The 14,661-nt window shown below is 42.6% G+C and overlaps 1 protein-coding gene across 1 annotated transcript in view; it reads right to left on the bottom strand.

Annotated features, from left to right (window-relative positions):
• The window catches only part of LOC134868859 (probable E3 ubiquitin-protein ligase HERC1), a 42,487-nt gene that overhangs the window by 8,881 nt on the left and 18,945 nt on the right, over window positions 1-14,661 (bottom strand). The window contains 26 exon segments of the mRNA XM_063890207.1: window positions 29-146; window positions 331-530; window positions 609-736; window positions 1,304-1,531; window positions 1,627-1,754; window positions 2,048-2,175; window positions 2,536-2,810; window positions 2,892-3,120; window positions 3,898-4,147; window positions 4,234-4,399; window positions 4,976-5,173; window positions 5,264-5,316; window positions 5,453-5,712; window positions 6,251-6,474; window positions 6,626-6,753; window positions 6,846-7,029; window positions 7,752-7,835; window positions 9,172-9,292; window positions 9,294-9,342; window positions 10,041-10,254; window positions 11,042-11,745; window positions 12,050-12,341; window positions 13,031-13,256; window positions 13,574-13,657; window positions 13,740-13,979; window positions 14,111-14,278. Of these exon segments, the coding sequence (XP_063746277.1) occupies window positions 29-146; window positions 331-530; window positions 609-736; window positions 1,304-1,531; window positions 1,627-1,754; window positions 2,048-2,175; window positions 2,536-2,810; window positions 2,892-3,120; window positions 3,898-4,147; window positions 4,234-4,399; window positions 4,976-5,173; window positions 5,264-5,316; window positions 5,453-5,712; window positions 6,251-6,474; window positions 6,626-6,753; window positions 6,846-7,029; window positions 7,752-7,835; window positions 9,172-9,292; window positions 9,294-9,342; window positions 10,041-10,254; window positions 11,042-11,745; window positions 12,050-12,341; window positions 13,031-13,256; window positions 13,574-13,657; window positions 13,740-13,979; window positions 14,111-14,278 (5,079 nt within the window).

Here is a 14,661-nt window from a genome sequence, read left to right as displayed (position 1 = left end):
TGAGCTTCAGCAGCAGAAGCAAACTGACCTTTTCTGACCCAGTGCTTTTCTCCTGGCCCAGGGAGCTGTTCAGTATGTTGGGCAAAAATACAAAGGTGCCCCCCTGTGGCAGAGTCCAGACATGCACGGAGCCATTCTGACAACCTCTGAAGAAACATGGAGAGAATTAAATAAGAATATGCAGCCAAAAAACATAAATACATTGGCAGTTCCTTCAGTCATATGTTGGATCATAATCATCCTACAACTATATTTTCACTTATTCATTCTATTCCTTTGTACTGTAGCATTGTTACCATTTAATATTTAAGAGAAAATATGTAAACTCACGCAGCCACCATGAGCCTGGGGTCAGGGGCTCTGCCAGCGACCGGGCACCACTCTGCGATGTTAACGGTGCTGCTGTGAGTGAGGGAGTGGAGGGTCACCCAGGAGCCCCCAGAGCGCCCCAATATCTTCACTACCTCTGACCTCCCCAAACAGAGCAGCAAGTGTCCTGTGGGGTCCCATTTGAGAGAGCTTATACCGTCCTGTGAGTTGGATAGAAGGCAATGAGCGGTCAATGAGAGGAAATACAGTGGGAAATGTCTCCACTTTAGCAAACAAACCTGGAAGACTGAGAGAACAACAGGCTGCTCGTTCTCGTACACCTCAGTTGTGGCAAAAAGGATCTTTCCATTGGGATAGCCCACGGCAAAAGGCTTCTCCTCGCTGTGCCAGGCCACACACTGGGGAGCTAAGAGAGATTATAGGAGAAAATCAATCTCTTTAATTGAATTTGTTCGACATTTTGAAAAAAAACACACTTGTTCACTCTTTGCCAAGTTGGATGAAAAGATCAATAGCACTCTCTTGTCTTTATGCTAAATATTGATCTACAACAAGCAAGTAGATAGCTTGGTTGAGCATACTGAGAAAAGACAGAGTGAAAGCAGAGGGGAACAGTTTAGCCTTGCTCTGCCAAAATCTCCCCAAAAAACTAAGGAGAGAAAAGTCCCAAGGAAGAAGAAATGGTTGAATTTACTGTCAGTCCTTGTTAACCTGCAACATGTGTTTTTGACTTTTCTGTTTATGTGAATGTTAAACAAAGAAAATATTAGATGCTAATTAGAAAGCTAATGCTAGTATATGCATTGTTACAATTGCATTCAGATTGTGTGCTAAATTGAGCTAATCACCAGTTGGCTTTAGTTGCATATTTACGGTATGAAAATAAGAGTGCAACCACGTTTCAATTTGTTTTTAATTTTACAGTAAGAACCCAATAGTTTAAGTCATAACACTGTGTGCATTGTCTCCTCACCCTCTTTCCTGTGGCAATGGGTGAGTTCAGTGCTCTTTACATTCAGGTCTAGCTGCTGCATTGTGACCTGCAGCCAGCAGAGGGAGCCATCCAGCCTGCCCACTAGCAGGCTCTCGGCAGGTCTGTTCTTACAGGCTGCGGGTTGCTCCAGAACCCACAAGCTGAAGGCCTGAGCCCAGCAGAGCGCTGTGATCCGGGAGAGCTGAGCCTCCACATGACAGTGAGATCCTGTAATATAACAGAACAGTTAAAATTCTGATTTTAGTGAAGAGGGGGGCAGAAAATTCAAGGTTACAAACAAAAGCAACTGAAAACAGAAGCACCTCTTATGTTCATGATGTTGATATGTTTGTTCTCTGGGGCAGCCAAGAAGTTTCCCCCTGTGCTCCAGTACACAGGAGACATGAGATTACATCTAGCGGCCCTCTCACTGCTCGATCGGTCCGCCTTACTGGAGAAAGAAAGTCACAGGAAAGATATTTAGAACTATAAGTAACCCCAGTTCATTGAGGATGCAACTTTTCTGTAAGATCTTCCTAGGTTTCATTTTATGCTGTTTAATTATCAATAGAAATATCCTATAAACTCAGATATAAACTGTAGCTAAGCACCAAACCCATTAATATCAGTCCATTTGATTTGAAAGTGCTTTTTAATATGGGTATTCATTAAACATTTTTTAAAAAGGCTGAAACTGTAAATCCCTCACTGGAAAACAACAGTACAGAAACAAGCAGACAGAACCTGGCGATGCAGGAGAAGGTGGTCTGTAGCTCCACAGTGTTCTGGCTCAGGCTCCACAGCTGCACCACCTTGTCCTGAGAGCAGGTAGCCAGGAGGCTCTGGTCACTGTTCCAGGAACAGCTGGTCACCTGAAAGGAACAGAAATAATGGAAAGCTTCTTTTTAATTCTGCTCTCATGATAGATTCTGAAAACAAACAGTACTGAAAAGTTCTCCCCAGGTCAAAGGATAAATCCCGGTCTTGGTGGATGTTTTAAGCACATTAATGCTCTGCACTTCAATGAGGAAGCTACGATTAAAGCCTTCATTTTATCAAGCTTTAATGCAAATTATTAGATTGCTTTTTTTGGGTACATATACACTTTTACATTGTTTACTTGGATGGAGGATGGCCTTTGCATTTGGCTTTCTAATCTGAATTTCTTCTGAAAAACAAACAAAAAAACATCTCCTCCTGGCAGCAGCGCGAGTCAATACAAAGTCCCTCACCTTGTTGTAGTGTCCTTCCAGCCTCTTGAGAGGACTCTTGCGTAAGTCACCAGCCAGGTCACTGTATGTTTGTGTCCGATTAGGACCGTCCCTCCCTGTGGCAGCCAAAGCCTGCACCAGCTGCTGTGCGGCCCACTGGCGGTGTTTACTGGTCAGCCGGGCAGAGAGGACACATGCTGCCAGCGCATTAGCCAGCTCCAGAGGGCCCACTCTGGTCAGATGGGGTAAAGGGGAAGGAGGCAAGGACGAAGAAGACACCCCTTGGCTTCCTGTATCTAGGCCACATACGCAGAGGAGAGCTACCATGAAGAACAAAATCACAACACTGAAATTAAAAAAATAGAACTTTCTCTCACCATTAGCCTCATGTTCTGTCTTATCTGAGCTGTAGCAGTGGACGCCCTTTTCTGTGAGCAGGGACACCAGATTTTGTGTGACCAGGAACGTGGGGGGCGTCTGATCGATGAAGTCCTTCTGCGGCTGGGATGCCTGCGATGCAACTGTCAGACAGGTGCTCAGAAAAGTCCTCTGCTGCGGGTCGCTGATGGCCCCGAGGTTCACCCCTGTAGCCGCTGCCATCAGTTCCTACAAGCAGGAATATTAAAAATGTACACAAAAATGGTACGTTTGTAAGGAAATTGAATTTTGCACAATAAAATAAAATCCTATACCAGAAAGGACAGACTATGTTATCAGGGATGATATTTTCACCGTTTATAATAAGAAGAAATGAATAATTTAAAAAATATATTACTTATTCAGATTGTGATTTGATGACTGACCTAATGTTACTCCTATAAAAGTTTTAATAAATATGTTGCCTGATTCATATAAAAGCTACTACAGTACAACCAATGACATCCAAGCAAATGTTGTATAAAATAGCCAAATAAATAAATAGCTATCACTGTAAAAAAAACTGTACAATATCTGCTTTACATTCTGTACTTGTATACATCATATTCTATTTACTTTCATATACATTTTTGCTTGCACTATTTTACTATTTTTATTTTATTATATTTTCTATCTTATTTTATTTTTCAATTTGTTTTAATATTTTATGTCTTATATAACTACGTTGCATTGTTGGAGGAGCTCAGGACTTAAGATTTTCAATGCCATTACTACACTGTAGCTGATATGACATTAAAACCTTTGAATCTTGAATTTAAACAGATATATAAAAGTTATCCAGTAGAAAAAAGGATGTTTAATTGATGTACTAAAACATGATATCGTTTTAGAGAAATGTGTCAAATAGAATTGATATGGTTATATAGTATATTGTGATGAGGATCTCCCAGGCATAGTTCAGTTATTGTCCTACACAGTTTGTGTTTTATGAGTTGATGAACTGACCTGAGTGCATATCTCCACCAGCTGCCTGTAAGCACTGGGGCTGTGGGACACCACACTGCCAATGGCGGAGGTGAGGAAGCTGAGGCAGGTGGAGTTGTTGCGCTCGGTCGCCGGCCCCTTCACACCTGACTGTCTGTCCACACAGGTGTGAGCCCGGCCCCCTGCTGCCAGAGTCATTAAACGCACCAGGATACGGATATCTGCCAGACCCAGGGACTCCAGTCCGTTAGAGTGGCTGCACACTGACGCACTGGAGAGGGAACAAAAAAGAAGACTCTAGAAATCACAGCTCAACAAATAATTTCATACATGCTGTATATTCTTGTTGAAATGTACCTGGAGGCCGTCTGAGACAGGGCTCTCATCACCATGCTGTACGCTAGCAGAATCTGGGCTGTGGATGTGACTCTTCTTAAAGCCTTTAGTCTATCATGAGAGTCCCTCAGAGATACCGCCTGCTGCCCGAGGCTCAGCGAGGTCTTCTGTTCAACAAGGGCATTCCCTGGTGAGGAAAAACTCATGAATCAATGGATACATGTTGCTCAACTCACAGTTCTACACACCATCTTGTGTGGGCATGCAAAAAAGTAAAAATATTGGACTCAACTACAAGAACATCATGTTTACTTTTAAGGCCCAGCTATGATAAACGTGTGGTGAGTCACTACGCTGCAGTGAGACTGGATTCTCCTGCTGCCAACAAGCACAGAGGGAAGGTAGGTGTGTTACAAGTGGGGCTGAATCGTTCATCCGAGATAAAGTTACAGGAAAATCACCACCACATAAACGAAAATACGGTAAGTAAGGGAGTCTCGTATGTGGCCTTAATAGAGGTGTGCTGACAATATCATTTTTAATTGTGGCTGTGGGTGGTTGGTTTTGTGTCACACTGTCCTAGATTCATGGTAAGACAAACAGGTAACATGACAGAGACAATGTCGACAGTCCCAAAAGTGTGGATTTTTTTAAATATAAAATGCATTCAACTTGCACTCTCGTTTGCATGGACCTGACCTGATATTGGGGTACTTCTGGCAAAACTTCAAGACTTTGTCCTTCCTGTACTAAGACGTTATACCTTTAGGAATTCCGCCTTTTGAAGGATCAGCTGAGTTGTAAACGAGGGCCCCGAGCGGATCCGGCTCAGTGAAGGTAATGGGGTCTGGTACCAGCTTCTTTTCTGTCAGTCCCAGGGGACGCAACAGAAGCCCAAAGTCCTCCAGTCCTGTCAGCTTGTCTGGGTCACACTCGTCTTGGTGGCTCATTTCCCAATCATCTGTACAAACAGAAGTACCATCCATTTCACAAAGTTATGTTTTTCTCTGTTGTAAAACCTCCATGTTAGAGTGAAAGTGACTTTCCCTACCATCAGAGGTGCTGTCTAACTGGCCAATCAAATCCGATGTCAGACCTTTAATTCTGAAAGAAAACAATGGCAATAAATAACAAGATCTACAAGCAGCTTACTTTCACCAACAAAGCATGATACGAAAAAACTGTTAAGTGGCACCATTATTGATTTCAGCGTTGTATGCATTTATTATTATTATTATACCTTTCATATTTGGAAGATGGGTCATTTAAATTTGCAGCCAGATACTTCTCCCTGCAGGAGCTGCAGAGGAGGTAGAAGGGGAAGTTGGATCCGCACTCCCCTTTGAACCAGACATCCACGTAGGCCCCGGTGCTGTCGTATCCCTTACGCGCAGCGCTCTGACCGCAGCCCGGGTGACGCCGCTTTATGTGGTTGTTGAACTGCAGGGTGAGGGTGTTGCATAGCTCACACTTCACCATCTGACTGTGTTCCTCTCCGGCCTAAAGCGAGGGCGACAAAATGTAACATGGTAATTCTATTAGGATAATGAGCAAAACAAAACAAGCTTACATTTATTTATTTGTAAATCCGTATAACAAAAATGAATAATCTGGTGTTCAAGTAACTATAGCTAGTTCTCAATTCAAATGTAGCAACAAACTCTGAGAAAATCAGCAACAAAAGGCCAATGAATGCTTGTTTCTCTACATTACGGTTATGCAATTAAAAAGTGTTCTCTTCTCAAACACACCATTGCAGAAGGAGAGAGTACAACAAAATGACTAGATTTAAAATAGTACAGTAAAATAAAATGTAGTCTGATGGAAATTCAGTGAAGAAGAAGCTTCAGTGGAGGTTGAGGTCACGTTTTATGTATGATATTTATTCGCTTAATCCGAACTTTAATGCATTATTACAACAACTTTTACTATTTTAAAGATATTTTTAAGATATTTTTCAAATGTTTTCAATAAGGTCTTGCATAATCAAAGTAATTTCAAATTGTATTTTTTTGTTTTGTGTATGTGTTTATGTCACCTCCACTATCTGGAGTGTGTCCCTCTCCAGGCTGAAGAAAGACGGGGTCAGGAGGTCCTCATAAGTTTCCTCATGGTAAGGGTCGTCCATGTATCCCAGCTCAGACTCCTCGGCGGTGTAGGGATGGAACTCCACCTGCTCTGGCCAATCACTGACGGAGGTGTGCTGCTGGTACAGCTGCGGGAGGGGGTTGGGCGACGGCAAGTCTGAAAAGATGGTGTTTGCTTCAAATGAAAACGAACAATAATGTATGTTAAGGATCTATTAAGAGTCACGGCACAGGCTGATCACATGTAGACGTTTTTTTCTTACAGTTTCAGCTGCTTTTGAACTAACGCATGACGTTACATTGTGTATTTCTGGTTACAATCTGACCTGCTCTTCGAAAAGAGGTCCTCTGACTCGGGCCTGAGCGCCGCCGCCGTGCAGGAGGAGGTCTGTTTCTCGTGAGGTGGACATCCAAAAAGTTCTCCCTCTCTATCCAGTCCAACCCCGGCAATAGACTGTAAACAAATAACACACAAGACATCATACTACTGACAATAACGCCTGAACCAGATGAATAAACATCAGTGTGTTTCCTCAAACCCGTTACCTTTCATTGAGCTGAGTGGTGGGCCGCTCGGGACATTGCACCGTCTCTGGCCCATCTGGAGACGGGGTGTCGGGAGCCCCCTCCGGTCGTAATGACTCTGCCTGCTGCTCCTCTGTCAGCGGGTGCTCCAGCATCCAGCTGGCCAACACCTCGATGGTTTGAGAGTCCAAGTCACCTGCTACATCTGGGGGGTGGTGTGGAGAAGTTAAACGATCAGAGTTCAATTGAAAAAGAACGATCAGAGAGTGTTGCAGTGCTAATTTGTGTTTGACATCGCCACCAGATGATCGTTTCTCTGTCTGAGGTCAGACTGGCACAGCTGTTCAGATGATAGAGTGTGTGAAAAGTGTAAGTGTGTGAAAATGTGTGAAATAGTAAGAAAGGGACGACCTACAATTTGAATAACGTGAGGGTTTGTGATAAAGACAGAGGGATGCTGAAATTACTACAATGTATTTTGGCATATGTTTACCTGTTAATAACACATACTGATAGCTGTGTGTGTGAGCAAAGAATCTGAATGTGTTCACATTTAAAATGTGGTCGAACCATAGTCCTGGAAACCCATTTTTTTGGGGAACATTGATTTGAATTTGTTACTTTTTCCAATGAGAAATAGGTAAAATATCTGACAAACTAAAGTCTTCAAGGAGGTATCATCGATTTCAGGCATAAAAAATTGTGATTTTAAAACACCACCATGAATAACAGCATCATGTTTATCTTTGAACTAATAATTTTGACTATCTTAGAAATACGACGCCATTTTTTAAAAATCAGGAACTTTACTTTGCTGTGCACCAAATACTACAAGAAGGCATGAGCACACGGTGAGGGACAGATGTTTAAAATAGAAAGCATATGATGCAAATAATGTGTGATGTCACACACTCCACCAAGCAGTACCTGCTGCCTCCATGGCCCAGTAGATATGTCTCATAGAGAATCCCATTTCTAGCAACCGACTGGTGACAAACATTTGTGTCCGTTCTGGTGGTTGAGGAGAAAAGGAAAAGTACACAAAAAACAGAAAAGAAAAAACAAGCCCACAGCTGAGTTTTTAAACGTGTAGACGGTAGTGAAATGTTCAGAATGATGAAATAATATGTTCACAATTTGTTTTAATTACCCCTCCCTCAATTTATGATCCGAATAAGCATTAGTTTTACAAACTACAAAAAGCACAAAAAAATGATACGAACACAAGTGATGATGAAAAAAATGGTGCCATTCAAGCATGAGAGGGCAACACTGTGTCAATCATGCATTTGATAGTGTACAAATATCTATAACACCTACATCACTTCCTGGCGAACTTAAGGTCCTGCCCACTTTTGGGGAAATTGGCTTTCATTTGAATGGCGGTCAAAACAGATTCTGAATTTTTCGGCAATCACATCAAAAAATTCAGATAACTGCATTTACAAGAAGCCCAATTATGACGGTCAGACAGGCAAACTATTAAAAAAATTTAATTGGAGATCGATGATCCGCGTCGATTTATAGTTTAATTTAAATCAATCGGGAAATGATGTCTGGTCAGTCTGTTGGAGGATTAGTATCAGGCAGCAGGCTGACACTGAAACTGTGATTTCTGAATCAAATTGTTTCTTTTACTCTCCTTTTTTCTGTAGAGGAAGTAAAGAAACCAATATATGATTCAGCAGCTTTAAGACATGAAGAAACTATTATTAAAGCATTATTTTCCCCCGAAAGTGGGCGGGGACATAATTTCGCCAGGAAGACCCTCATATTTCCCTATTGATTTAAATTAAACTATAAATCGACACAGATCATCGATCTCCAATGACAGTTTTTAATAGTTTGCCTGTCTGACCATCATAATTGGCTTCTTGTAGATTAAAAAAAAGCAGGGTTATCTTGATGTTTTGATGTGATTGCAGAAAACTTCAGAATGTGTATTGACCGCCATTCAAATGAAAGCGAATGTTTTCCCCCAAAAGTAGGCAGGACAGTAATTTCGTCAGGAAGTGACGTAGGTGTTACTCTCATCTATAGCAAAGCAAAACACATGCTGAACATATGTGACCATGCAAGAGACAGGAAGTTCCCGCTGAGTAAATATAAATCTACTCCTTTTACTTTTTCAAATCATATTAGAAGCTTGTTCGATTATGAAGCCAGCATGGGGGAAAAAGTGTGTTAAAAATGAACTGACCTGCAGGACTGCAACGATTAGCAGAGCTATTCTCTTTAACAAAGCTAATTTTAGGAGAGATATTTCAATCAGACTTTTTTTTGTTGTCTTTGTGTATGTATTCCGACAGCTTTTCCCCCATTAAAGGTCTCTGCACGTGTTTCTTACCCAGGCTGCTTCTGGCCTGTGTGCTGCAGGGACCTGGTTCCATGAAGCTAGTCTGCTGCTCTGTGAAGGCATCACAAGAAGCAGAGCTGGCCAGGCTGAAGCAGGGGTGCAGCACGGGGGGGGGCGCTAACCAGGCCGGTAAGCGTAGGGAACCGAGTTAAGACCATGTGCCTGGAGGGAAGTGAAGATACAGCACATATGCGGTAATAACACAGTTCAACAGGCGCTCAACTGCCAGTGTTCCCTCCTGACCCAACATTTGAAATATAACAGAATCTCAGAATCCTTCCGATGTAATGTATCTGAAGGAATAAGGTGAGCATTTTTTTACTCAGAGGTGCCTTAAAACCAAATAAACCAAGCATGTCACACCTATATTATCCTTCATTTGAATCTTAACATCATGATCAAGCCAGATCTTTCTTGTTTTGATATTCAAAGACGGAGCTAAAATATGTGATTTGTACTGTGAGAGCTTTTGTTAAAGAGCTTGATCCTTTGTGTCAAAAAACTCTTCACCTCAAGCTTTTGAATTTGATTTTCTGTTTGATTGTATAGTGGAAAGGAGGCTGTTTATGTTTCCTTCATAAAAGCAGGAACGTTACAGACACTGTGGTTAGGAGAGCAACAAGCAGGCCGAGCTGCAGCTGAGGTTAAAGGCAGAACAGGCACACTCCTCACTCTCTGCTTTCAAATCCATCCTAACTCACCCATTCCCTGGACTTCAGAAAAGCTGCTGCTGCCAAAAGATACAGGTCTGTAGCAGTCAGTCACAACATCAGAGCTGAAGATAACGCTTTGCATCTTCCTGAGAATGCTGTGAACTACTCGACCAACAGTTAAATCAAACCATCTCATCCTATACTCACTGGAGGAGGCTGATGGGAAAGAAAGGGTTGAAGTTATCGAGGCCATCTGCCTGCAGGTTAGTTGGCAGAGAGGAGGCCAGGTCGGTGTTAGAGGAAGAGGCAGAGGCTCTGTTTGATTGGCCGAAGATGGCAGTGCCTTCTGAACCCGCGCTGTACAGGGACACAGAACTGGAGGACTTGGAAATGGGCTGAGAGGACGAATGGTGGCCAGATTCTGCAAAGACAAGGAGGAGAGAAAGGAAGGTCTGATCACACCCAGTACTTATTATTGAAATATGTGTTTCTTCTTTTTTTGCCTGAATAAAATAAAACAAAACTGCATTAAGTCATCAGTCCAACTCCCTGGTCCATTAGGACAAGACTGAGGTGTGATGGTTGATTTTTGTTGATTATTAAATGTCATAGGATTCCATATTGTATTTGAGTCGTGTAGTAATGTAAATTACATACAGCAACAATTAGTCGATTTTCAAAACTAATTGGAAAATGTATCTCATTTATCCTATAAGAGAAGTGGATCCTTCTACTTCTCTTATTGTTTTATTGTGAACTAAATATCTGTAGGTTATCTCCTGTTACTCAGTTAAAATATTACTTACATTTTAAACGCCAGGCTCTCTGAAATTCTGGTAGGAATTGTTCCTACTTATTTTATCAGACAAATAATACATTTGGGAACTAATCAACAGACAGATGATAAATGAAATATTTTTTTAAGTTAAAGCTCTAATACTAAATATTGTTAACTAGTCATGTACGGCTAGACCATGCCTCCATGTTACTATCATAGTTCTTAATTGCTCAGGATTAAACATGAAAGACTGACAAAACTCAAGTCAGGTTAAGTCAATCTCACCAACATAGCTTTAATATATATTATTTAATAATCCTAAAATCACAAATTGTCTAAAAAAAAACAAGTTTCAAGTTATATGTGCAACATAGCATGACTTGCAAATCACTACTGAACTATGTTGAGTCGAATTCATAAGTCTCGATACCTTTGTGTTCTTTGTCCTCCTGCAGTCTGTTCAGAGCTCCTTTGTAGATCATGACCTGAGCCCTCTCCAGGTCCACGAGAGACACGCTCTGTTTGATGGGGCAGGGTCTGACCGCCCACTTCACCATGCTCTGCACTACATACTGCAGCACCGACCTCAGCTCAGCACTCTCGTCCCACTGTTTGCTGCTTCCCTTGGCCTGGTCGGGGTTTGTGCCGGAAAGGGGACTCGTTGAAGAGTTGGGAGGGTCGTGTTTTGGCACTAGGAGCAAATCTGAGAGCTTCTCACAACTAAAAATGACAGTCAGGGATTTTAAAGCTCCTATGAGAAGGTATGAGACTCTGACGGCTCTCAGTTCATGCGCAAAGACATCCAGTTTGGAGGTTTGGGGAGGTTGGGTCGACTCCTGTTGGTCAGGGATCTTTGTGGCATCTTTGGTTGAGGACGATGAGGGGAAGGGGTCTGTCTCGACACTGCTCTGCCCCTCACTCTCTTTCATGACCTCCTCAGAGTATTTCCGTTTAGAGTTAGAGGCCGGATGAGTCCCCACCCATCCCTGCTCCTCCAGCAGCCCCATTAAATAGATCAGGTCTAACAACACCTTCGGTTTGAGGCCTCTGAGCGGGGTGACGTCGCAGCAGGACACGTCGCAGGGCTCCAGCGAGATGATCGGCGTGTCGCTGGGTGACCAAGAATTCATGGAGCTTAGTTATTGGGAAGGATGGGAAGAACCCACAGATACAGCATGGAGTGACGACGGGACGGATTCAACAGGGGTTAATGGATGGTTAAGAATGAAGAGGAAGAAGGAAGAAGAAAGTAAGATCAGGGGGAAAATGATAAAATAAACTAAGATGTTAGACAGGTTACAGGGGATGGAAAATAACAGAACAGTAATAAACATGCTGAGACAGGAAAAATATAAGAGTTGTTCAATGGAAGGTAATGACAGTCATCATTAAGGAGAGATGTGAGATATAAACAGGTATGAATGTACATGAGTAATACCTGACAGAGAGGTCTGCCTCCTCCCACTGCAGCTTGGCCAGGGGGCTTCCCTCCTTCAGAACCCCCAGCAGAATGGCCCTGCGTCCGCTGGGCTTGTGCAGGCAGAGACCTCCAGCCCGGAGACCGCTGTCAACCCCGCCGATCAGAGCCAGTACCGGCCACACCTCGGTGCAGAGAGCTGCTAGCTTGGCCTCGGACAAGGACCGACGCTGGGTCAACAACTCCCCCGTGTCCTCACCTCCCTCCCTCTGTCCGACATTTTCCTCCTTATCAAAGTGTGTGGGACCGAGGCCTGTGGGAGAACGTTTAGACAGTGAGAAAAGAGATATAATTAAAAGCCATGAATAAAATATGCTTCATTGCCTTTAGTATTGATTTTGAAATGCTGTGTGCACTGACAGATGCTCAAACAGAAGATGTACAAACACAGGTGGTGTTCATCCATCAGTTTGAACACTGCTCACTTGTCTTTTTGTCCACTGTAGCTACACTGTGATCGACAGGGATAGCTACATTAATTTTAACTTCACATGATTGAAAAATAATGGGAAAAAGGGTATTATATTGTGATGGGGAGGCCTGGCACAATCTTTACAGGGGAGTCATCTGAGTGAGAAGATTCCAGTTGATTGAAGGTTGAGGAAATATTAAAATGACCACTACATTTATAAAATTATTCGTATTCTAGGTTTTCACAGTGAGCCGTTAAATAAGTAAAACCTGGGGATTTATGTCAACAATGAGGGTGGCTGCACAACCCAAAGCAGCTTTTAATTTAGCATTAGCTGTTTTAGAATACACCTAGGTAGCTGGTCAGGTATGTGTTGTAGTATCAATTATGTTAGCACAACTAATGTACATTAAGGCCAAAGCTCCTAGGAGTTCAAATGCAACCTGTTTATTCACCCTATTTGAAAATAGATGAAGATATAAAGTTGAAAAACCCGGTTTAATGTGTGCCCACTGCAGGAACTGACTGACCTGGGTTGAAGCTCCCAAGTTCGTCATCTTTCAGCAGGGGGCCGATGAGCTCCAGGTGGGTGTGGATGTACTGGTTGATGTGCGAGGCCCACTGGTCACACCGATGGAGTCGGCGGAGGAGCTGCAGGGTGGACTCCAGCAGCACCGTGGTGCGAGGGCTGCAGAGAGGCTCCCCGGGGAGAAGATTGCTGGGCATGCCTCGCATCTGGAGGTCCTGCAGTGCCACCTGGGAGAAATACAGAAGCAAAACAAGGTCTTGAAATTAAATGAACTGTATGTGAAGTTTTCACAAATGTAGTAAAGAAAGCCCATCTTAATTTGCTTTACACATTTCTCAAATATATACCAGTTGTTCTTATGTCCTTACATTTCACTGTATATGTAGATTCTGTTGATCTATTCTTCTCTTTAATTTAAGGTCTAGTTCATAGGTACATTTACCAAAGATATTGAATAACTAATAATCTTTGAAACACTAATACCCACACAGGATTTGAATATGTGAGACAAAAGAGCCACGATGTAGGTACAATCAGCCATTACCTTTTCTCCAGGATTACTGCTGTAGAACAACACACAGGGATACAGTTCAGAGGCTACCACACCATCAAACGCCATCTTTGGGTCCTACAAAAAGAAGGCAAAACACACTGAGTAAAGTCCAATTGAGTAGAAGCCCTGCCTGCTAACATTGAATATGTTTTCTGACCTTGTCATTCTTAGCGAATGATATAGTGTGAGCCTCCATGTCCAGGATGCAGGTGATAGTGTCCCCCTGGGTGAAGGAGGGGAGTGTGCGGGCCAGCTCCCCTCCATGGTACAGGTTGCCACTATAGGCCCGGTACAGCCACATGTCAGTCGTAGTGTGATGGTTGTGATCTCTGACTGGCCAACGAGAAACACCTACGCATGTGCCCTCATTGCCTCGGTTCTCTTTGGTGATGTGGAACTGAGAGGAGGAGAGTTTGGTATGTATCTCGTTATTTTTAAAGCATATTTCTTTGGTTAAATCTGGGCAACAACCCATAAAGAATGATTAACTCAGATGAATTGAATTGTTTTCATTTTGTAGATCCTTACCTTCCAAATGAAGCAGCCAGATGTGATGGCAGTGGTTGCCAGGCCGTAGCCCTTCCCTCCTGAGCCATGAGAGAGGATGTTCCCGCTCTCCAAAGAACAGCAGATGAGCTTGTGAGGGTCAAATGAAAAATCTCCGATGGGAATACATTCCTCATAGCTGCCAGGATTCTGCGAAACACAAGTTGGAAAAAGGTACTTTTCACTAGAAATGTTCATCAACTGAAAAAATGTGTGTGTGTGTGTGAAAATATTTAGGACATGAAATGCTTCATTCAACACAAGCAGACAGAACATACAACAACAAATGTCACAGATTTATAAAAACAAGCAATACTTTACTAACTGCCTGACGGAGATCTACTGTAAATACATAATCAGTGGCTGCCACATTTTTAAATAATAATTATCATATGATACCATTGGCATTTTATTAGTCTTCTCATTAATTTGTTGTTATTGTCTTGTCCTCCACCTATTATCCTACCACCCCACCATGGAGAACAGGCCCATCTGTTCCTCTGGTAGCCCTGCTGTTATTAATTTACTTTCTG

The sequence above is a fragment of the Eleginops maclovinus genome, chromosome 8, assembly GCF_036324505.1.
Source record: "Eleginops maclovinus isolate JMC-PN-2008 ecotype Puerto Natales chromosome 8, JC_Emac_rtc_rv5, whole genome shotgun sequence".
Classification (NCBI taxonomy): domain Eukaryota; kingdom Metazoa; phylum Chordata; class Actinopteri; order Perciformes; family Eleginopidae; genus Eleginops; species Eleginops maclovinus.
This window is presented reverse-complemented; position numbering and strand designations above follow the sequence as displayed.